The following is a 24,415-nucleotide window of genomic DNA, read 5'->3' on the forward strand; positions in this document are numbered from 1 at the left end:
GCTCAGCAGTAACCTCTCTTCCCATAAATTTCCACAGAGGCTTGGATTCTGCTGCAATCATTAGCATAACAGCTAACAAGATACTTTAGCACAGAAAAACACATCAGCCATAACTCAAGATCTATGCTATGCTTTCAGCTTTGTTTGTAGAGGGAAAGAAAAGACAACAACAAGAGAAAAAAAACAGAAAAGCAAAATATATTGGTGCAGAGTTTTTATCACATTTATGGCTTACTGCCAAAGCTCAGCTGAAAATGCACAGACACAGGACTACATTAAAAGTACATATTTTTTATTTACTAGTTTGTAATATTTGGCCAAATATTCTGGGCAGATGCACAATGCCAGAGTTGTGAATATCTATCTGCATATCATTTTTTCAGACACAAGCACCCTCACCTTTGATCACCTTTTTTTGTCCTATTTTGGATTTATAGACTGCAGTGGAACAGCTCTACGTATCAAATCACTGTCATATGTAGAGTAACAGTGTTATCATTCCTACTCCTATGCACTATGTTTCCCAATCCTCTGATAACCTTGTTTATCTTTGTTCTGTTCCAGTGCCGAGAGTGTATTTCTGGAATGTGCATTCAAATCGTAATATTCTATCAATCAAAAAACAATGTTATCAACACTAGAATAAAGAGATGTGTGCCTTTCCTCCCCTGCTTGTGGGCAGAGGTGATCTTCAACCATAATTCTGCTTGCAGATGGAGAAGAGGAAGCTGAGATAGGGAAATGGGAAGCCAGCCCCTGTCATGAAATATACAGTGATCCTAAAACCTCTCCAACTATTATCTTCCTGTGTCTTGGTCAATCCTCTCAGTTTTTGAGACTCCTCTCTCTCACTGTCCTAATCAGCACATGACTCAAGGATTTCCAGCCTCATCTCCTGACAAATAGCCAAACTGCAGATTGCTGCAGGTACAGTATCATCACCAACAGTTGCAGGGGGTCTCTTAATAATGCAAACACCTTATTTTCACATTTCTCCTTCTCTCCCCGGAGAAGGCTAAATAGAGAAAACAGCAGGCAGCACACCCCGGGTCTAAAGGGACAACTATGGCAGGACAGGGAGATGGCCATCAGCTTCCAGAGTTCCAGTCCAGCCCCTCACTACAAACCCCATCCATCCCTCCCTGATAAGAGGGCTCCACCTCCACACTCATAATCCTTATCTCCAGTTGTGAGTAGGGACTTGTTCCCAGATCACGACAACTACATTAATTTTTCAAAAAACATTATAAAGATGGGGTTTGCTTTATTATTCTTCTGGTTTATGAGCTTTATGTGGGCAGAGGCCAGAAAACAAGTAAGGGATCCTGCTATGAAGGATTTCCCTGCACCATGCAGGTCAGGAACCTTTACACAGTCGACAGCACTAGGCAAGATAAGGATCTCAAGAACTGACAGGCAGCTTATGGGGGCTGCCAGGGAGCCAGAGCAGCATCCCAAAACCCACTGGATTCTCCAGCAAACTGAACGGCCCTAAATTCACACCAGCCCTTCTTGGGTCACAGGCTGACATCTGAGCTCTAGTTATCATTCCTTTATGAAGGGAGGATACCCTCCTGTTAACCAGCCTTGACAAGGCATTGTGGCTTTTACTGCAGGGCTGCAAAATATACTGCTCTGGACTCGGAAGATACCTGCTTTCCTCTGATTTATGGACCCTTCTGGCATCTGGGGAAGCAATATCCTCTTACTGCAGCCTCTGATAGGAAGGATTGAAACAGTATAAAGTGAATGGGCTGTGAGAAGAAGCATCTCCACGAGGAGGATGTGGCTGCCACAAAAGAAAAGGATGCTGCCAACTCAACTGGTTTTCCTCCAGCACTCCCAAGCTTCCATCATAAGGGAGACCTGCAATGGCCAAGGAGGGAGTGTTGGGTTAAACTGATTCAACCCAAAGCCCAAAGTTGGCAGCAGCCAAGAAGATAAGCTTCCAGCTTGTTATGGAAAAGGGAAACCAGGAAGGAGCAGTCTCCAGTTTAAGCATGTGATTAACCCATTATGGCTTTCATTTAAGCACCGAAATTTAAAGTAATATATTAGAAGTCTGAGTGGACTGTAAAAGGAGTCTTTCATCTTTGGAGTAAACTTCAGTTCCATCACTCCTTTCCCTTTTCTGGAGTTGGAGGAGGGGAAAGGTAAAAATACTTTTTGCTTGAAGGGAAGTGAAGAACACAAGCAAGAACATTTATTGGGACCAGCTCCGGGGAGCCACTTCTGGCCATGAGCTAATCCTTGCCCATCTCTCATCAGGGCTCATGGTCCATAGATATTGCAGTTATATCACAGCTCATGTTAGTGAGATTTCTGTAACTGGCCTCTCTGATTGAAAGCTAGTGGGATACCCCCAGCATGCCATGGCAATTTGAGAGTGAAAACAGGGGTCTTTGAGCTTCAAACTGGTTACCTCAGACCTAGGGGCCACTGGAGCATCTAAACTTGTAAGTGCAGGAAAATTACAAATAGGAGAAGATGTGGAGGGGACAAACAAGCTGAATGCCAGTGAAGTCTCTATGGACAGTGAATGACACTTTAAAAACCAGCTCTGCAGGTGACACAAAAGCTGTAGAGTCATTGCTGGCCTGAGTGCAATGCTGCCTGAAGGCAGGGTGGGCTGCAGACCTTGGACACTCCTGCATCTGCACTTTCAGCCCCCGCTGCACCTGCATGGACACCCTCCCTGGGAGCACCAAAACCATCCTGCCAGGGCTGTTCTTCCAGGTGGCCCCTGGCCAAACAACAGCTGTGTGTCCTGCATAGTTCCACCTTCTCTGTCCATTTGGGCCAACAGAAAACATGTAAAAAAAGAAAAAAAAAAAAAGGCAGAAAGGCCACAGGGCTGGGCTGTGCATCTCACATACTCACAGCTTGGGGGGCGGGGGGAGGTGTGATACTTCTATCCTTGCTAAAAAGGACTTTCAACAAATCCCTGAGAAGTCATGACCTCCGTGTATGTTTTCTATTTGTTTTTCCACACCGGTTAAATAACTGCTTTCCAAGCACTTGGGAAAAAAAAAGGAAAAGAAGAAGCAAGGAACACCAACCCCTCCTCCAAGGCCTCCCTTCCCACCCCAACCCTGTCCCTGCTCCCCTTGCTCACGATGCCAAAATATGCAGCCGGCCTCTCTATCTGAATGAATGTTTTGATTAAAGAAGTCTTAACAAAACACAGTCAGAACAATCATCCCGGCCCCCTTTCTGTAAGCTTCACCCAACTATGTGGAGTATATTTGGGACCAGATTATGGGGACCTGCTCATTAATTGACTAAGGATGACAAACCTGCAGTGTATGCAAATAAAGGTTTGAGTTTTGGAGAGGAGGGTAAATCTTAACAACCTAATGATACTCCTGCCACACTTAAAACCCTTTTAACACTGGGATTTTTTTGAGGCCAGCTTTCAAAAGCTTGCAAACATATGGAAAAGTTCAAGTATTTCTATTTCCCTTCCAAATGCTTTCTTTTCTTTGACAAAGAGTATTTTTTTCTGCTCTGATACTAAAACCATCACCTATTATATTGCCATGACACCCAAGTAAAGATACTGATCAAAGGGCAAAGCAGGACAATAAAGTGAAAAAACTGGGCCAGAAGGTTTGGGTTTGGGGATGGTTTATTAAAGAACTGCAATTCTTTTTCCAAAGGTATTTTTCATTTTGTCTTCTTTTACACAGTGGGAGAACAGCTGGTTAGTAGTGGGTACAAACTCAGGTTTGGTTGTCTTGGATATGCATTGTTCAGGGCTCTTCAATGAGTTTCTTTCTATCCCTGTTTAGTGAGATTTTAGGAAAAGCCTGAATGTGAAATTTGCAATATTATTTTAACCTGAGGCAAGTCTGATCCAAAATATATGATTTGCACATGACTTAGCAAGGAGCAGAAATCTGGTTCATAACACAACAGAAGCTGGGTTGGACATGGGACCTCTGGAGATGACCCTCAAAGGAGTGCATTGCAAAGGTGGCTCTGTCTTCCTGTTTGGTCCTGGAAAAAGTCCAGGCTTCTCCCAGTTCAACCAGTTTTCTAGTTATGCTGGCATCTGAAACAAACTGGATGATAGCTTTTGAGTTTAACTTTCCTTAAGGTGGGGTTACTTGAGAGGTCTAGTATCAGATGAAAAGATGGAGAACATCTCCAAGAAATCCTTTAGAAATGCAACAAGGACCAGTGAGAACAATAAGGAATGATACAGATTAAGTTACCCTTGAAATGGATTTCTTCGCATCCGAGCTGGTGGAACTCTACAAACCTTTGGGTTTATCAGCATCAGCTCCCTCAGAGGACAGAAGATCTGGGTCTGAAGTCACCATCAGACAGCTCAAGCAGTTTACACTGGAGATGACTGATCTATGGTATTCACCATTTACTAATGCATACCAAGAGCATCAGATCAGGAAATGTGTCCAGGAGCACCCAAGAACAGTCTTTTCAATAACGTTCAACTCTAACTCTGCCAAGTCCTGCCAAACCAACCAAGCTACCCTTGTCCCACTTTTCCCTCCCTCACAGTCATAATGAGGAGAAAATATATCTTCTAGCTAAAACAAGAAGAAAGAAAAAGCACTTCTTACATTCAACCAAGATACTATTTAAAATACTAACAAGTCTTTTTTATTTCTCTTCAACAAGTATTTCCAAGAAACACTTCATAAACATGGCTCTTTAAAAAGAAGGGAAAGTAAATGCTTTACAGCAAACATAGAGCACTGCACAGAAAGCAGTACCTTCAAGTCCAAATATTTGTCACTAATCACTCTTTCATACTCATTTATAGTCTATTCCCCTACTAAGAATTACAGATAGTCAACAATCCTTAAATGTTTTAATGTAAATCAGGCCTCTTCTGCAGGTGAATATGTTCTTTTTCTAATAATGCAGCAGTCTGAAAGAAAAATCTTAGCTTTTAAATGTCTTGTTCCAATTTCTCCATGACTCTCTCTTCTCTCACATTGCTTTCTTCATGGAAAGAAGAGGGAAAAAACTTCCAAGGTAAAACAACTCCAAATGCAAAGATGTCATGACAATGTTCAAGCAAGAATAACCTATTTTCAAAACCTGCAGCATGAAAATTATCTGGGCATGTTCCAGATTATTAATAAAAAAACAATCTCTGCAATGTTTTCCCCAGCACTGTCATCAACAAGTAGACTTCACTCTCAGTCTGGATCTGCAACCAATTTTCTGAAACACATAAGCCAAAATACAATATTGCTCCAATCTGGAATCCTGTTCTGACATAATATGAAAATTAGACTGAAAATTTTGGCTACACTTCTGTTTTTTCATTTATTTCCAAATGTTCACAGTGTACCAAAACACAGAGCTGCAACTCAGGTGCAAAAGGAAAGAAATTATGATCCCACAGCAGCAGAGCAAGAGCTGTTCTGAGCTATGGGAAGGCAGCTCCTCTGCAGCAGCAGCTCCAGAGAGGAGAATGTGGGGGACAGGCTCTGCTGGCTGTGGGCACAGGCAGCACTGAGCACTGGTGTCACCAAGCACTGGGCTGGCACCAGTGTCCTCCTGACTGACCCTCTGCCTGGACCCACAGTGGGAAACTCGTGGGATGGCTCCCCAGGTGCTGGAGACAGCCTTGCACTGGCTTTTCTGGAAAACCCACAGTCATTTTCCCTGGAAGGCGAGAGGCTGTGCCAGCTCGCCTGCACTTTGTTACAGCTTAGAACGATAAGATGCTTCCAGAGAGCTGCATTACAAAAGCTGTGCCTTCAGTTCATGGATTTATCTTCCTCTGCCCTAGATAAAACTCCATTCCTTGGACAAATTAGGTCTGCTTGTCATTCAACACTCTACCTAATGGTCTCAGCTGTGTGTTTCTGCAGTTACTGAAGCTGGAGCATTCCACAGATAGTTCTCATTGATTTGAGAAATCCAGTTGTATTTTATCTAAAATGACAATGGGGCAAGTTAATGATGTAATTAGAATTATCAGGCCCCTTAAATCTTAAATAACAGGTTTCAGTGAAGGATGATAACATTTTTAAAGGGGTATGTAACACAACCTAGTGATTTATAAACAACCAGTGCCTTGTGAAGTGAGGCACTAAATATTTTCTTCTTTAATTTAGGGAGGCTGATACTGACATGGGCTTAGTTTATGAATCTCTAATGTCATGTTATCAAGATCATCATATGCTTTTCAGAAGGCAACACCCACATGTTGCCACCATGGGAAGCATGGTGTGCTACCATGCACACCAACAATCCACCCATGGCATTTTGAACTGCAGAGGCAAGTCGAGTTATGGATGGCATCATTGTTTCCAGGCACAGCACCTGGAAGAGATTGAGACCTGTCTGCAAACTGTGGTGACCACCAAACAACTTCACTGCACAGTTTGTTTAACCATGTGGGATGAAGTCAAGACCTTACACCTGTTGTCAATGAGAAGATCCTCATGCTGAGCTGAGCACAAAGCCTGTAAACTGGGTTAGTCTCTCACTTGATTAACTCACTTTGATATCCAGTGAAGACTGGGCCTGCTGGGATGAATACAAAATCTGCTGAAGGCATGGAAATATTCTCCATTACTTCAGCGGGCTCTCAGTACAATCTAACACACAAATCATAAAGGCTCCCTGGATAAAAGATGCTTTGGAAGTGTCAGGTGTGACTCTTGCCCTGTGCTGTTTACCCTAAATGGGACAGGTAGATAAATATGGAACCTGGGTAGCTGGGCCAGTAGAACTGTCTACAAAGTGATCAGCAAAGCTGCAGGTCACTGACATGCCAGATCAGCAATGAGAGAGGAAAAAGCATCTTCTGCTGGTACAGAAGCCTCTCCTCAGGAGAATGGCTGGGGACAGAAGATGGACAGTAGCTGGAGACCACAGCTACATTTTTTGGGAAAGGCTAAGGGACAAAAATCTTAGCCTTGGATTTTCAATTTTCCTCTTTATTAAAAGTACATAGGAGTGCAAGGAATCATAGAACCAGCTAATTCAATGCTGGCAAAGATGAATTTGCTTTACAGAACTGTCCTTAAAAACTGAATAGCTCAAAACTCACCATGGGAAGTAACTGGTGCAAAAACCCCTATACAATAAATTGTTCTGCATTCTACTTTTTCTTCATGGAGGATTCAGGCCATTAGGCAATTTCTTTGCTGTCTCAGGTAAAAAAATAATCATCTGGAGACAGATAATTTTCTAATTTTGAACTAACAGATTTTTTTGCATTAGAATAGTTCTGGACACACTGACCTCAATTCCCTAGTGAGAGCTTCAGACAGACTACAGAAGTTAAAACCACTGATTAAATCCAATCCATTTTTGCTTTTAGGGAACATTTACAAAAGCAGAGAAAGAAACTGACTTCTTTGAGGGGAAAAATGGTCTGGAGAAAGAGCAGAAAATACACCCATTCTATCTTTAGCTTAGAATACTTTCTCTTCGGTATCATTTTGACTCTCTGCCCAAGGTGAGCAGCATCTCCCTGGGGTGGTCCTGGCCCTACCCAGGGGTGACAAAGGAACTGTCCTCTGACCTAAAACCTGCTTTGGACTAGGAAGTACCTTTCCTTGCACCTTTCCTCCCAGCACCATCCTGTCTGTGCACACCCTTGGCACAGTCTTGGTCCCAGAAGGACTCTGCCCTCCCCTCCCAAATGCTGCAGGACTCTGCTGCAGGAATCTGTAGGAAACTTCACAGTTCCCAAACTCTCCTGGGGAGGCTGAAGAGGCTCAAGGAACTAATCTGTAACATGTCAGGTCAACAGTGCTGGTATCTCCTCTTCCCGTCCTTTCTGCTCCAAGATGATTTTTGCTCTAAAGGCACCTCAGCATTTTGTAGACAGCTACTGAAGCTGCTTCATCTCTGAAGAGTCACACTGGAGGCAGTTGGCAAGTTTCTGCACCCACATAAATACTCTCCCTCCCCTGCCACTGACCCCACAGCGACCTTGGACTTCGTCACCTCCTTCCCAGTCCATGACATCCACCTCAACCATCAGCTCTGAGCTGAGTCAACTGATGGACCTCTATTACCTTTACCTTACCTTTATTCTGCAGCTCCTGATTACCTTCAAGGGACAAGCAGGCATGAATAACCTTAAACAGCACCCCAAATTAGTCCTCAAAGAGTTAGTCCCATCCTTTTGCAGTTCTGAGCTGCACTGGATGGACCTGAATTCCCTGGCCTCCAGCATTCACACAGGTCTTGATTCTTACAACCCCATTCCTGATCTTTTGTCCCATGGGGCATTTCAAGGCTGTGTTAACAGTAACAGCTTCAACTCCTTTCAGAGCTCTAAAGAGCTGGGCCAGCTGCTGGATATCATGGAAGAAGGGACACACCTTCTAAAATCACTGTGACACTCTTGCCTCCCAAGACTGGCATAGGTACCTGCCCTGAGCTGCAACAGACTCAGTACATGATAAATCCCTGTTTAGTGCCAACATTTAGTGCCTCCAGAGAGAGATCCCATGGGGGATCTTTCATGTGTAATATTTGAGCCAGGCTAATCTAATTTGGTAACCAAATGGCAAGAACTCTCTATGAGAGACAGTCTCTTTCATCCTTGCGAGAAAACACACAGAACAAACTTTGGAATTACCCCAACTGGCAAAACCTGACTTGAATAGGGAGTTTATTTTACGTTTTAATTTTCTATTTTGTTCTGCTTGCAGTTAAAATAAATGGTACAGAGCTGGTTTATAAAAACACTACCAAACAAAAAAACTCTTTACCCAATAGTACTGCACAATATTTAGAAATCTGCAGGGACCAGTATATGTAGAGGCATTTTAATTTTCCATGGCCTGTAAGTGTTATAATCTCCATCAACTGCATGCACTCTGGGACCATGACTAACACTCGTGCTTGAACCCTGACTGGTTGTTGGCTTCTCTCTTCTGTCTTTAACACTGTTTTGAAACCCATACTTGCTCCAATGATTTGCAGGAGTAAAGAAGTGTTTACAGCAAACAGTTCCTCTCAAGTCTAATCAACAGGTCTGCTATAGGACAATAAATCAGATGTGTCTGTGAGTCCATGCAAATGCTATGAATGACCACAACTCATCTTAGGGACAAAGGCTTTACTTAGGAGAAATTACACTGGTGGAGATTAAAAGGTGACACAGGACATTCAGCCATCAGGACTGTCCTCATCAGTTTGACTACTAGCAGTCCTTTCAAAGAATCTATGGCAAATATTCCACTACATCCTGCTTGTTAATTCCTTGTTTATCGTGTGTGCTGTGCCTCAGCATTTCAGGAATAGTTACAACCACTGACTTCTCCAGGATCCTCTAAAGTCACGAACTCTCTACCTTTTCCAACTCATATTCCCCATCTTTAAAGCTGTATTCCTAGCCAAGCTGCTTTCTCCCTTTCTCCACTTACTTCTCAGGGCAAGGCTGACCAGAATGAACAGCTCTGGCATCTTTGGTGTGACACACTCTTGTGCTTCAGTGCTCCCACTTTAAGCACCCTGGTATGTCCTGCTCAGCCACGCTAAAACAATGCTGCATTTTCTAGGACTGAGTCAATTTTGGGACACCAAAGAGGTTTTATCCCCTGTTGGGGTCCCACTTGCTTGCTCAGCTGTTCTGCTGAGGAACAAGTGACCCACAGAGCCCTGTGTAACCCAAGATAATGATGGCAAGATAAAAATGTCTCAGAGACCTCTGCCCTAATCCACGGACTGAGTGGATTCTCAGTTTTCTCTGGAAATCCCACAGTACTCCTTGAATTGCATTTGCTAATGGGAGACTGTTATCATGATTTTATTCTTTCACTGGTAAGGCACATACAATACTGTTGCTGTCAAATTTACACAGGTTTGTCCTAAGTGAGTCACTGCACCTGAGACTGGAATCTGGGAATATTGATCAAAAAAAGGAGATGTTGGAGATGACATCCAAAGACCACGTTTTGATAGAATAAACTAGAAAGGAGAAAGAGGAATCTCAGTTTGCCATGATGCATCAAACTGGTCTGGAAAGCAGATTTCTGCTCCCTTGAGAGTTTTTAATAGCTTTGGATAACTAAGATAAACAGAGCCTGGACGGCTGGCTGAGACACATACAAAATTATTGAATTATGACATGTTTGAGAGGTTATTTACTTTATAGAGTATTTACATAAGGTCCACTTCCTCTTCACATATAAGCTCAAACATTACAAATATCCCCCCTCCACCCTTAATGAGGGTCTGCATTCAACAGCCCCAAACATCCAGAATTAACCTTCTTTCAAGAACATCCCTAGGAAAGTTTTCCAGGCAGCCCATTCCTTGTTCCTAGTAACAAGCAATAGGACAAGAGGAAACAGCCCCGAGTGGCACTAGAGGGGGTTTGGATTGGATATTAGGAAAAATTTATTCATCAAAAAGGCTGTCAAATATTGGAACAGGCTGCTCAGAGAAGTGTTGGAGTCACCATCCCTAGAGGTATTTAAAAGATGTGTGGATGTGGTGCTTGGGCACACGGTTTAGCTGCAGACTTGTCAGTGCTGGCTTAGCAGTTAACTTGATGATCTTGGAGGTCTTTATGGTCTAAACCATTCTATGATTCCCCAGAGCCTGAGCAAAACCAGGGAAATTCCACTCTCTCACCAGGCAAATGAGGCACGTGTGGAAAGAAAACACAGGGAATTAAAAGGAAGAGGGGGAAGAGGAGTCAGAATATGAAGTGATGACTGGGATATTGCTATTAAAGCAGCTGATTTTTCCTCAGTTCTCTGGCACATCTGGAACAATTCTGCCCACCTGAGAAGTGTCATGGTTGAATATCACAGCATTCAGGTCTCCACAGTTGTAGTGCTTGATGAGATCCTCAGTGGTGTAAGGGGCCTGCAAACTCCCTGCTCGGAGGCTTTCGTGTTGGAGCAGAGTTTGGTTTAGAGCAAACAGCACCTGCAGAAACACAGGCAGGAAAAGAAAGAAAAAGTTAAAGATAGTAGGAATCAAAACAACAAGGACTAAAGGACAAAACTGACTTTCCTGCACCTGAAGTCTATTCCTTTGACCCATTGTGACCCACAGCAATATGGGATGGTCTTTATGTATTCCCAAATGGAAAAGCACTCAGGTGCAAGACCCTATTATAGTCTCCATAGAGGATAACCTCACAACAGAAACATATTGCTCAGAGGTCACAGTCTCAGAACTCTTGGGCTCTCTGTGCTGCTTAATTTGCTGCATGACAGACACTGGAATGGAAATGCCCCTAAATGAGGAAACTTCTTTGCCTCTCACTGTTTCCTGTACCCTAGCTTAAATACAAAGCCCCAGCTCAGTTGAAAGGATTTTGAGAAAAGACTAAAAATTTTCTGAACTCCTGAAGTCAAAGGTGTTGCACTGGGACTTTGTGCACACTTGTAGTAACAGAAACCTTAGGAAATTCATTATTAGTCTCCCTCCTTTTGTCTTTCCCCCTTCATCCACCCATTTGAAAAGTGAGAACAGAGATACAGATCTGCAACACAGATCCCAATAGACTGGTCCAGTATCCCCAACCCAAACCTAAAAAAAAAAAAAAAAAAAAAAAAAAACCACCAAAAAAGCAAAAGTGCTATTTACTGTGTAATTTTGGGTCAAACAAAAATAGAACCACTAAATTTCACATGAACTACCAAAAACCTTTGTAGATTTTTAGACAGACTGTGGGAGTAATATATACCAGTTACTGAACCACTACCACCAAGTCTGTGCTCTACATGCTCTGCTTTCCAAGAACCTTCTGAAGAAAGTTGATAAAAACTAGACAAATAAATCAGAAGAACAGCAGTCAAGACTCTTGTAATGAACTACAGAAATAAACAAACACACTTTTCCTAAAATAAAGTGGAATGTGGTGACTGTGAACCCAGAGTTCTGAAAAATTACATTGATGTGTCATTTTTCATGAAAAGACTCCTGCACCTCTCAGTCTCGTATTTCACCACTTTTTGAGCTTTTCTCATTTTTAACAGCAGTGCCCCATCCTTCCCAGAGAATAACAATCATCTCAAAATCTGGGTAAGGTAATCCCTGCTGAGCTGCAGTCTGGGACCTGAATTCTTACCTTCTTAAATTTTAGCAACTGAACCCACTTCAAGGAGTGAACTTAGGAAGAGTTTAAAATCAGCAATTTACATATGTATTCGCAGGATAGAAGTTTTTCTTAGTTTAAAATTATGATTCCCATTGAAGTTTATCTGAAGGTGAGGGAAACGAAGTTGCAAAATCTCATGTATATAAAATAACGAGTATTGAATATTTAATTATTAATAATAACATTGTTAATGTTAATAACAGTAATAATAACAACGGATCTTCAGAGCACTAACAGCCTCAATAAAAAGCTGTTACATGCTGAATAACATACACAAATTGGGTTGAGGAAAAGCAAATGCCATTTTTTAATTTACTTAGGAAAAATAAAAAAAATATGGTCTTTCAACTGAACCTGTTGTACCTCAGTTCAGCAATCGGTTCCCCATTAAGAGCCAAGACTAAAAGATTTCCTTGCCCGGATCTAAGGGTCTCTTCAGGCTCTTCTACAAAGAGATCAAACTTTCCCAGAACCACAGCTTGAAGTTAAGCATCTTCCTAACTCAGTTTTTCTCTAATTTAAAAAATATGCAAAAAACACAGTTTGAAAAATTTCTAACGTTTGAAAGGATCTGAGCTTTTACGTTTTCCCCTAAGGGCTACAGCTCGAAGAGGAAATGGTTCATCCCAGGATTTCCTGGGGATTCTAAACATTTTGACTAATAAAAATAAAAGCTTAGAAAAACATTGACAGGAAAAATGAGAGCAGAGGTTTTCCCAAAATGCTTTTAGCAAAATCCTTCTCATTTTTGACTTTTTAAACAATGGATGTTACTGGATTTTTATATACAAAAATATGCATACACACAGGCACACACACATATATACAAACCACCAACAAGCCCTGAGGGCAAGACTGTGTGTTTTATGATAAAATATTAAGAAGGTAATAAACAAATCCTTACTTATTTTACTTTCAATGCCTTTTCCCACCTTTTTTTTTTCTTTTTTCCTTTCTTTTTTTTTTTTTTCCTGTTTTGTGGGGAAACAAGTCCTGTGCATTAATGCTGTGGGTCTTTCTCCTCTGAATAAATTTGGAACCTATTATATTATTTCAGTGACATTTGCAGGGGGTTAGAGATCTTGAAGAAAATTGTCTGTGTTCCTCAAAAATCAGCCTGCAGAGAAGTTCACAGTACAAGTTCACTTCTTATAGGATACCAAATATTCCAAATGAGAGAGAATGAGTTTATTTGCAGGTTTGGGCAGATGGCTCCCCATGATTTCTTAAGTGCCAGGATGTTCATGTCACTGCTTTCTGCCTCAGAGCAGCTTTTGGAACTAGAGGTGATGCTGGCCAGCATCTGAACCCATCCAACACTCTGCTTTCACCGTGGGGAGCTCAGCATTGGGTTCAAACTGCTGCCCCAAAATCTACTCCAAAGATTTTATTTTAGGAAGAAAGTGAAAATTAGAAACTCGAACAGTTGGAATATGTTAAAGGAAAACTGTAGTTAACCAATTTCTAGAGAAGTCTTGCTTAATCAAGCTATAACCATAATGGATTTTGGTTGGGTGATTCAAAACAAATTTAAAGAGAAGTGGGGTCTCATCACAGTTGCTTGTTTCCTAGCTGGATTTGTAGACCATTTCCTTCAGAGCCAGGTTAAAGCCAGCTTAAAACCGAAATTTATTTTTCCTCACTGTTCAGATAATGCCACAAAAACAACGCTGTTTCCTTCCCTTCTCTCTATCTTAATATCAGTGACCCCACGACCCCAGACTAATCCTCTATCTGAGTTAAATCTCCCAGAGCTGCCTGAGATTACTGAACAACTGATGAGTTCAAAATAAACACACTTAGAGTGACTGCCTATACACAGTCCCACCTAATAAACAGAGCAGACGGGATTTGCTCTGGTAAGCAATGGGAAGTTATGACTTTGGCTCCTGGGAAGTGCATTTTTATTCACACAATTTATGGTCCTCACCCTGGTGTGCTTTAAAGACATTTTTGCATGTCCGTCTCTGGCCCCACCGTTTGTGACTGACCAGCCTTTTAATCTGGGTGGTGTCATTCCCCCAACACTGAGATTTTATTTGGGTGTTTGGAGTCACTAGTTCAGCCCTCAGGGCAGTCCTGTTCTACTGTCAGTGAGAGTGGGTCCCACTAGTCCTACACAGTGCCAGGGAACACTGGTCCAGACATGTTTGGAATGTTTTGCACAGCCTTTGGACCTGTCAAGGACTGGACCAGTGAGGACCTTCACTAACAGTTTACTGATCACCTTGACACCCAAACAGTATTCCCTCTCTCTGTGCTTCTGGATTACAGAGCCAGCAGTCACACTAGAACAGAAGGAATGGTTACAAAAGCTAACATCCCATATAAATCAACTTGAATGTTTATGGTCTTTAACTTTCACCTCCAAAAAGATAAAGCATTATAAAACCTCCAAACCACACATGAAGTAAGCAGACACAACTGCAGTGGGTCCTAAGATCTTGAGGATGGCACTGCCCAGAAGTGTTGGTGTCAGCAGATGTCCTTGGAACAGTTTTGTTTTGCAAACACATTGGTGAGGTTGGAGGTTTGATTTTATGTGATAATTTAATACGAGTTTATTAAAATAGGAAGAGTAGTTTTTTTTAGGGAAGTAAACCTAATCTACAGAAACAGATCTAGAGAACCACTGCCACCTTTTTTAAGAGAGAGAAGTGAGTAAGTGTGTACTAGGGCTGGGCTTAGGAACATTCCAGCCTTTCCACCAGAAATAATTTTCTTCATTGAACTTGGGTTTGGGAGTAAACCTAGATGAAAATCTCATTTATTCCAAGATACTTTCACAACCATTCACATATTATGTTCTATTGTGCCAGGCCAGCAGCTTCAGGCTGGACATTTGAAGGCTCCTGAAAGCCAGCACCATCTTAGTGCTGTATGTGACAGCTAAGGAGGAGAAATCACAGCCTCTGTGCCTTATCCGTGTTCTGTACATTTGTCTCACCTGTGGAATCAAGTGGAAAGGTTGCCAGGTCCACCTCTTCAATTTTTCTAACTAAGCTCCAAATAATGTGAAAATGGAAAAAAAAAGCTTTGTGGGAACATTTAATAAGCAACTGTAAAATAAGACACGGAAACCTTTTTCACAGATAAAATGTTTGAGTGGTCCCAAACGTTCCTATGAAATATATTGCTAATAAAACATACAACAAATTCAGGAATTACAACAGAAGAAACGCATTTTTTGTTAAGCTTAAGACAAATTTGAGCTGTGTTCTTCTGGTGCGTTTACTATACAGGAGACTTGAAGATGAAAGGAAGCCCTAGGAAAACTCTCAGGCCAAGCTTTGCATTTACAGGACTCCAGTAGCTGGAATTATAAGATGACCCCTGAACAGACCCATGATTAATAACAATACCACAAAAACAAGTACTTAAATTTCACACTATGATGTCAGCTCTTGAGCAGGCAACTTGTTGTTTTCCTTTGCTCTCTCTTTTGGATATGTGCCACCACAATGCGAACACTAAATAAGCATTAGTGGAAGTGTTTGAGTGACTATATCCTGTCAGTGCCCAGACTGCAATTCCAGAAAACAAATACCCACTTTCCTACTTGGTTCAAAACAAACTGCAACATAAATATTGAGATATACAGTTCTGCAGGGGTTATCCTTTTGTAGTTATCCTAATCTGTAATCAAAGACAAAACCAAATATATAGTTTCAGGTCAAAATAGTTACCTGGGGGAAAAAAAAAAGTAGAAGAAAGAAAAATGCAATTCCCTGATTTTCCAGATTAATGAAAAGCAATAAAAGTGCTTGCCCAAATCTGTTCAGTTCCATTGGTTTCCAGAAGACGGGTTTCCCCTTTCCTTGAATCTCATGTGCTATTGCTAGGAATTAGTGAGCTGTGAAACTCACCTAATGAGGTCAGCATCAGGAAATGGCTCTGGAAAAACAGGTCCTGGGGGAGCTACTAAAGGACTCCCCCAGTATCCAAACGAAATCCTGGATGCATCGGCGCATTGTACAGTCGTGGCTGCGGGAGGAACGTGCCCAGCTTTGTTGTTGTTTTTCCTATAAAGGGACAGCTAAGGAAAGTGAAACTATTAACTCATCCACTGGAATTTCTACTCACAAACCGTGCCCCCTGTTAAAGCTGCTCATAAAAGCCTTTTGGCTAGTTAGTTCCATATGTTCCCCAAATCCGCAGTTATTGCTTCTGAAAGGCAGGAGTAGTTAACAGTCTGCGGCTTGGCACTGACCAGGGAGACCCACGGACCTCGCTTTCCCCCCTCACTTCCAAACTGCCAATTAACCAGTTTAATAAACCAGTCTGCATCTGACTGAGGCACATGGAGAAACCCCAAACCACCACCCATCCTACAGCTCAGCTGTGACAGTGACACAGGGGTACGGCCCAGGGCAGGGCACTCACACTCCTGATGTGCAGCCACAGGAATAAGATTGGTTTTCTTGATGCCAGGAAAACTGCAGGGGCTTTGGGGCCCCAGTTTTCAGCCCTACATGCCCAAAGCTCCAGCTGAAGTTGACTCACACAGTTTGACTTTAGCCTCCTGACTTTTCTCCTTATGCAAATATTCCATGATGAACTTGCACAGGCAAAAGTAATTCCATTTTACATTTTATTTTCACTGTGTTTTGATTGAATCAGAAACCAACAGAAAATTTCTAGACATCAAACACTGAAGAGTGCATGAGAACCCCATTCTCTCAGCCTTAAGTTCCCCAAGTCAGACAAAGAGTTTCCTGGTTGATGGCAGCTCACACATTCCCTGGCCTGACCCTACTACACTATTGCTTCTGCTTCAAGTTCCTGGCTTCAGTAGGGCTGCGGCAGGCACAGGGCTCAGTGAGACCCCGGAGAGCAGCTGTTTGGGGTTTTGGTGGGTTATGTGATAGAAAAGGCAAGACAACAACAGTTGGACTCTTAGATGCATGTCTTCTCTTGCACAAGGTCATTAAGGCAACAAAGACATGGAATTAATTTCTGTCCTGAAAGCACTTCTAAAACTTATATTATAATACACTATAAATACCACACCCACTCAAAATAGGTCAATAAAAACCTCATAAAAGTCTTAAATATGTAATCAGAAATCAGCAGCAGCCGTAGCAAAGGCAGTATTGGAACAAGGGTAAGATCTGAGAACTTTTATTCTAAAGGCAGAGATTTCTGTTACTTGCTAAAGGTACTTAGAGTCCAGATTAACATAAAAGAAAGGGTGGGTGGGGAAAGAGCTTTGATATGGAATTTCCATCCTTTCCCTTTTTGTGAACCACCACACTGATGGAAGGATGTTTTAGTTTCAATGCCCTCACCACATCATCAGCAGGGTCTCTTTTGCCAGTAGCTCAGCTTGATGTCCAACCAGTCACAGTGTGAGTGAGCAGTGACTCTGTAGGATAAACTCTGCTTTGGTCAATGCCCACATTCAAGCTTAGGGAAAGAAATGAAGAAACAACAGGAAGACAGATTTGCATTTTAATCAGAACTGAAACCCTGGAAGGGACAGAATTACTTCTGTAAAAGTTGCAATCTAAATGTAGGACTTGTGTGGACTTTGTATGCAGGATTTATTTGCATCCAGTACTTCTGCATCACTCTTGTTTCTCAGCTGTGCTAAGCTCAGCAGATTTACTTTGGTAAGTAAACCTATCTAAAAGGCTAAATATTTTCACCAAATGAGTTATACTCTGAGCAGTCTAATTCTGCAAATGTTTTTACAGTGAAGTGCAACTAGTTCCAGTAACCAGCAGCCTGCCCAGCAGTGATGGCTTGCAGGTCCAAGTGTCACTGTTTAGACTTCTGCACTGGAGTCTTAGATCTTGTAAACAAAAAAGTAAACAGTCAGTAAAATCAGTTCATACTTCTGGCATGAGAGAGTTCTCTTGAAGGGAGGTTGAACTCAGAGTGGTTCTAAAGAAAATTCCTTCTCCTTAGAACTAGTGATTTCCCTAGAACTCATCTCAGCTATTCAGTTATGTGACTTAAAGAAAGGACATACTAGATAACAAAACATTGCATATGAAATGCTGACCAGTAACCTAAAAAAATCCTGTATTAGTTTTATTCAAGTCAGACACGATGGTGTAAATTGCTTTGGCTTCTTTCTTTACACCCTTCATGTTAATTTTTGGCAAAGCAGTAACAGGTCTCACAGGGTTGAGGAGCTGGCAACTGGGTTTGATTTTTAAACAACCCATAAAATATATCAGAAAGATCATTATGAGGGCAAAAGGCTGGAGTGCTCAATAGGTGTGAATGGACCCAACTCCACGAGGACAGAGGAGAGGGACTGTGTGACACTGGAGGACCAAAGCAGCAGCCCTGGATCATGTGAAACCCACAGGCACAGAAGAAGGCAGAGACAGAAATTTCTCACCCAAACCAAGCAGGCAGTGTTCCAGTGGGACAAACTGGACAGGGCCCTGCTGTCTATCTGGGGCTGCCCTGGGCTGACTGCCAGCCTGGCTCCTGCACATCTCTGGGTCCCCACAGGTTCCCCCAGTGCCACCACCCCATCAAGCCTTGCTTGGTTTCCAGCTCCACTTTGCCATCCTGCCCTGGGGGTACCTCACCATTTACTAGTCAAGGGCAAACCCCCTGTATTCAGAAACCCCAAATGTTGCCTCACTGTCAGGGACACCCCCCCCCACACACACACACTCCATGTAACACAAGAGCTCTGTGGGCACTGGAAGTTTGTGAGGAGGTTTTTGGAGAAGAGCAGTGTTCCAGGAGAGGTGCTGCAGCGTCTGCAGCACGTTGCTCAAAGGTGTCATTGAAACAAGAACAGTCAGGCCAGATAAGCCCAACATCCCCAAAAGTGTCTGGTAGCAGATACTTTGGGAAAGCATGTAAGAAATGAGGTGAGCAGAGTGTGAACACTTCTCAGACAACACTTCCCATCTTCTGGAAATCCGCCAGTTGGGGACCTTGTGGATGAAAATACCTCTTCTATCTCTCTCTCCTTCCCACCCACCTCCCTGCTCCCCATGCCTTCACCTCAAAATTACCCCCGTGCTTGGTTGCACCACTCTTCTGAAGAGCAGCCCTCTGCCTGTTCTACGCAGAGAGGAGCTCTCAGCCTGCTGCTTTGCTCAGCAATTTCACTCCCAAATGGAAGCCTGGCAGGACGCCCAAAGGGCAGCACCCACGATCACTTTTCTCCACCTTAAATGGGCACATTGTCCCTTCACCTTCAGAGGGGGCACATGAAATCTTTCCCAAGAACCTGAAACCACGTTTGCGCTCGGCTCACCAGTAAAATTGTTACCGGGCCCTTCTGGGGTTTTGATTTTTCTTTTTTTTTTTGTCTCCAGTGTAACAGAAGGAATGTGGGAACGTGCCCTGAGTGGAGTGGACCACTTGGCCCCAGTGACGAGTGAGCTGCAATGAAAGGGGCACCCTCATGGAAAAAAGTAAAGCTCTGGGGCGGTTTGGGGAACTCCCAGCTTTAGACACCCAGCCCGAGACATTTTTTTAAAAAAGTCTAGTTTCATGATATGCTAAGCATCCACCCACTGAAAAATGCAACCTGTCCTGGGTATATTTAATTTGGGTTTTTTTCATATTACTGCTTAATTTTGAACTGTTGCTTTTTAATTACCAGCTGAAGCTACATAGTAAAATGGACTAGCCCCACAGGCATGTTTTTCTTTCTATTATATTACAGTGAGGCAGAAGATTAACTCCTTCAGCCATCCCAGCTTAACACCTCACGATGCCACCACGGCCCTTTTCCAGACTTCTGCTCCTGCAGCAGGAATGGCTGGAGGGGACATAGATCATTATGTCCTGAATTTCCAGCCCCCAGCCTGGGGTATCAGCACAAGCAGGTGCCAATTTCAATATACATCTATCCTGGAGAGTAAATCACAGCCCATCTGGAAGGGGAATGCTTTCCAGGGAGCCAGCTGGAGCTGCAACCTCTGGCCAAGGACAAAAACTTTAGGGCAACAACTGTCTCAGCTTTCTAGTCTCCACGTGAGAACCACTGAGTTGACAGCTGTAGAAAAGGGAATGTTTCCTAAGCCTGAAAGGGGCTGAATCCTTATGAGGTCCAGCAGGGAAAGGGGGAAAAAAAATAGAAATTACAATTCAAAGCAGCATAAGAAAAGGAAAACTTCAAGAGGAAGTGAACTCATCAGGGATAAGCACTTGTTTTGAACTGTTGTTTGTTCCTTTATCTTAGCATTATTTCAAGATGAAATAATTTTATTATGCAAGATGTTTCTGCCACTGGGGTACATAGTGACCAGGCATGGAGCACCCCATGTCTGTTAAGAAGCACAGGGCTTGATCAGGCAGCTGCTCTCTTTGGGTCTTCCCCACCTGGAGAAAACCTAAACCAGCACAGATGATGAGACACCATCTGCTACAGAGCACAGAGGTCCCTGGGTGGCCTTACCAGGGCAGCCCCTCTTTCCTCCTGGGAATTCACAGTTACATCCTCAGGGGCAGGGTTCCAGTGCACACCTTGTAAAGCACAGGGGATGGGCAGTGCACTGCTCACCCCTTGTGCTTCCTCCCTCTCCCAGGGCTGCTGCATCAAAGCATGGAAAGGACTGAAGCTGGTGTTTCCCTCAAGAGTGTTGCAGCCCTGGTGCAGTCTACATAAAAATGACTCAAAATTCAGTTAGCCAGGGAAAGAAGGTGATCTACCCATCAAATCACAGCAGCTCAAATTTCTAATATCATCTACTTGCAGCCAAGCACTTGCCTTCAAATTAAGCAGAGGCCAAGAATAATTACTTACTATTCACTGAGATATTTACATCAATTTTTCAGCAAATAAATTCAGCTAACAAATAGCTTCAGGGAAACTGCAATCTATTCACAGTCAAGTTATCAAGCCTGAAGAAAATTATAAAATTAATTATTTTCAACAAACTTCTCTGTTAGCTTTCAAAGTCAGAATGATAAATTCAGACACTTTATTTTCTACTATATATTGGCTCCCTCAATCTAATGGTCCTGTTTATGTATTATGGGAGGTTACAGCTGTCTCTTAAAAGATAACTATTATATTTTTATTATCATTGGAACTAAAAGATCTTTTTGCTTTACACTTTTTTAAGCCTAGCCTAAACAGTCTCCACTCCGGTCAGAGAACACCTATGAAATCAGCTACCAGTGAGGATATGCTGCTAAAGAACCAAGAAGAGTATTCTCAGATTTTTGCTCTCCTGGCAGAGCCAGGAACCAGATGCTGCTGCTATACATTTATTTAAATTGGCAAATTCTGAAGAAAGTACTTCATTCAAGTAACACTTTCGTTTTTTCATTTTCTTTTTTCTTTCAACTAAGAAAGGATGTAGAAGAATATTCTTCATACAGCTTCATATATTACTGAAGAGGGGATATTTCCTCACATAAACAAATAATACAAAGTGTAATTAATACTGTTTTCAGTCACCATTCTGGTCTATGCACATAAACAGCAGAGAGAATACCTGATAGAGATCTGCCTCAGGTTCACCTTCTTCCCCTTTAGCTGTATCTCCTCACTCCTTATATGCACTCACACGAGTTGAGCAAACTCCTTCTTTCCTCCCACTCCTTTTTCCTTGCCTGTTTAATTCTGATGCTCTACAAATACACCCACAACTAAGCAAGCACTCACTGCCAACCCCTGAGACACTCCATAAATGTCCAGCAGGTTTTCTCTTCTCCAGCTGTGCTTCACCAGGAAGATTCCCAGAAACATGAGGACACAGCTCAGACAAGTCCTAAAGACCCCCAAAAGGAGAAAAAGCAAATCCCAAAAGCAAATGTCCTTGCTCTTGCCCTGGAATAATATGGATGGATAACAGCCTATTGCACAATCATGACAGTGGGGCTGGAGCTCAGGGCTGCAGTCTGTTATTCTACCTCAGGACAGAAGGGAAGAGGTCCAAGGAGAAATCCCAAAGCAGTGGTGTGGGTACTGAGCACAGCACAGAGCACTGCTTCCAGGTTCGAGTTCACTTCCTAAGGCTGACTCCAAGGAGTACAAAGAGGCTCACCCAGTGTAATTTAGCATTGTTCTGATGATTGATACCCCCTGAAATCCTGCCTGCATGCCCTGGAGGAGAAGATGAGGATGGTGCAGGGGGTAGGAAATTACATCCTCCAAAACTTGTGGGGGATCAGCTCATTTTGAAGATAAGAGCTGATCTGCATTTCTTCCCTGCTCCTGGTCATTTTACCTTCCACAAACCAGGTAGGATGGGGGAGTAGGTTCAGGTGGCTTTATAGGCCGATTTTTTTTCAGATGAGAGTTGATCACATTAACTTGCCCCAACCATCCTTTACTAATTCACTTGGCAGGGAATTTTGCGTTTTATATTTCATATTTTGTGCAAGAGCATCTATGCTTTCCATGTAATTGTTCCTCAAATTTGAAATGTAACTATAAAATTTTAAGAAACTTATCTTGGATTTTGAGTAGCAAATGTTCTGGGCCACTTAGAGATGAGGTGAAGCTCTGGAATTATTCAGTGAAGGCACAAACAATGAACACATCTGAGAAAAATGTCAGAGAGTTTATATAGAGAGGCAAAAATTTAATAGATTGCAAAAGAAGCTGCTCAGGAAACATGTCTTTACTGAGCTCTGGTAACTAGAACTTACTGGATTCAAAGTATTAGGATACAAGCATTACTAAGACACAGACTGTGGAGTCCTGTTTAAATTGCAAATTCTGACTCTTTTTTCTGATGGGGTGACCTCTCCTCTTTGCTTTTAGGAAGCTAAATTACACTTTAGTTTTCCTGTTTTCATCACATTTTGCTTTGGGCACAAATGACTGCAAGCTCTGCTCTTTCTATGCTGATAGAAACTGAAAAGGGATTAACCGAAAAGCAATAAACTATTCCCTCCAAATTATTAGCTCTACATTTTTCTTGTTAGTGTCCACCCACACTAACTTGAAACTTAGCAATGCTTTTTTTTCTCCAGAGCTGTCAGCTGAAATAAGCTGGTTCTGTTCCTTGCAGGATACATTTGCCAACGATCTTTCTGCTTTTAAAACATGCCCCCTTCACCAAACACAGCAAGACTGTTGCCCTTTTCAGAATTTCCCACAGGTACATGGTGACGTTAAGGAGGGAACAAAACCAGCATGGCATTTCTCAAGCTATTATCATGGGAATGCTTTGTACACAAGAATGTCAGAGTGAAGCCAAGCCTGTGCAGAGCTCTGGAAGGTAGATGGAGTGTACGAGCCAGTGACTTGAAAAGATTACAGACCAGAGTCATTAAAGTCTTGAGAGGAGGGAAAGGATTCCTGATGCAAGAAGATAGTAGGATCTGAAAAGATCCACAAAATCCCTTTCAATTACAATGGGAGTTGCTCAAGAAAAGCAATCCCATTGTCTATTCTTTGGACTTTTCATAAGAGCATTGGGAATGGCAGAGCAGATGTCCCTGTAGCACGGAATGAAGGCTCCAGCCCAGCCCTAGACATCTTAAGGCACTTTTGCCAGCCTCTTCTCTAATAAATTTAGAAGCTCTGTCACCTAAAAGTTTCCAGATGATACTGCAAGCCACCTATTGAGAACTGACTCAAGTGCCCTTGCCTCTGTTATACTGCCTGACCAAGAGACCAACTCCTGGCTGGCAGCAGCACTCTTCAGAACTGGCTCTGCTCCCTACTCTGCAGTCTTGGGCAGAGTTTGACCCTTTGTATTCACAACTAAATGCTACCAGATGGAAGCATCAGTTCAAAGGCTGGTGGAAACAATTAAGATTAGAGGAAGCCACGTTTATCCTTCCACCTATAGCACTGAATTAATCACGGCTGATAGGGATCTAAGCAGAGCCCATTGAAGGCTCTGATTTATATCACTACCTGTCAAGAAATGGCAGAAGATTGCCCAGTAGCTGCCGAATTCTTTTCTCCCACCCTCTCGCTCTCCTGGGGAGACAAATATAAGGCAGGACATTCCTGCTTAGCTCAGGATGCCATGAAACCTAACCTCCTGTTGACACAAGCATTAGGCCCCAGGACTGTATAACAGGTCACTGACAGAAAGATATAAGATAGAGCTTCCAAATTTGGCTGGCCACACACAGGCAGGCACTGGGACATTCATGTCCCTGGCTCCCAGGGCCTGCATACCTGTGAGGGAGACTCAGAGGTTGATGGACATCACGGGGCCCTCAGCAAACCATTTTTCACCTGAGTCTTCAGGCAAGTCCAGTGGATGATGCTGCCTGAGATTCCTGTGAATCCTGTTTCCTTACTAGGTAGCAAACGTTGGATTTTGTTCTAAACACAGGAAAGATCCAGGGAGCACTGGACAGCTGTGCCCCTATAGTTGCTATTAAAAGAATGCCAAAGGGGAGTGACAGAACCCATCCACATTGGGTGGGACTGGAAGTCTGAGTGCCCAC

General features: G+C 42.7%; 1 protein-coding gene across 1 annotated transcript in view; it reads right to left on the minus strand.

Moving 5' to 3' along the window:
- The window catches only part of TRABD2B (TraB domain containing 2B), a 263,432-nt gene that overhangs the window by 106,460 nt on the left and 132,557 nt on the right, over positions 1-24,415 (minus strand). The window contains exon 3 of the mRNA XM_062497531.1: positions 10,741-10,887. Within this exon, the coding sequence (XP_062353515.1) occupies positions 10,741-10,887 (147 nt within the window). The remainder of the gene's footprint in view (positions 1-10,740; positions 10,888-24,415) is intronic.

This window comes from Cinclus cinclus, chromosome 8 (genome assembly GCF_963662255.1).
Source record: "Cinclus cinclus chromosome 8, bCinCin1.1, whole genome shotgun sequence".
Classification (NCBI taxonomy): domain Eukaryota; kingdom Metazoa; phylum Chordata; class Aves; order Passeriformes; family Cinclidae; genus Cinclus; species Cinclus cinclus.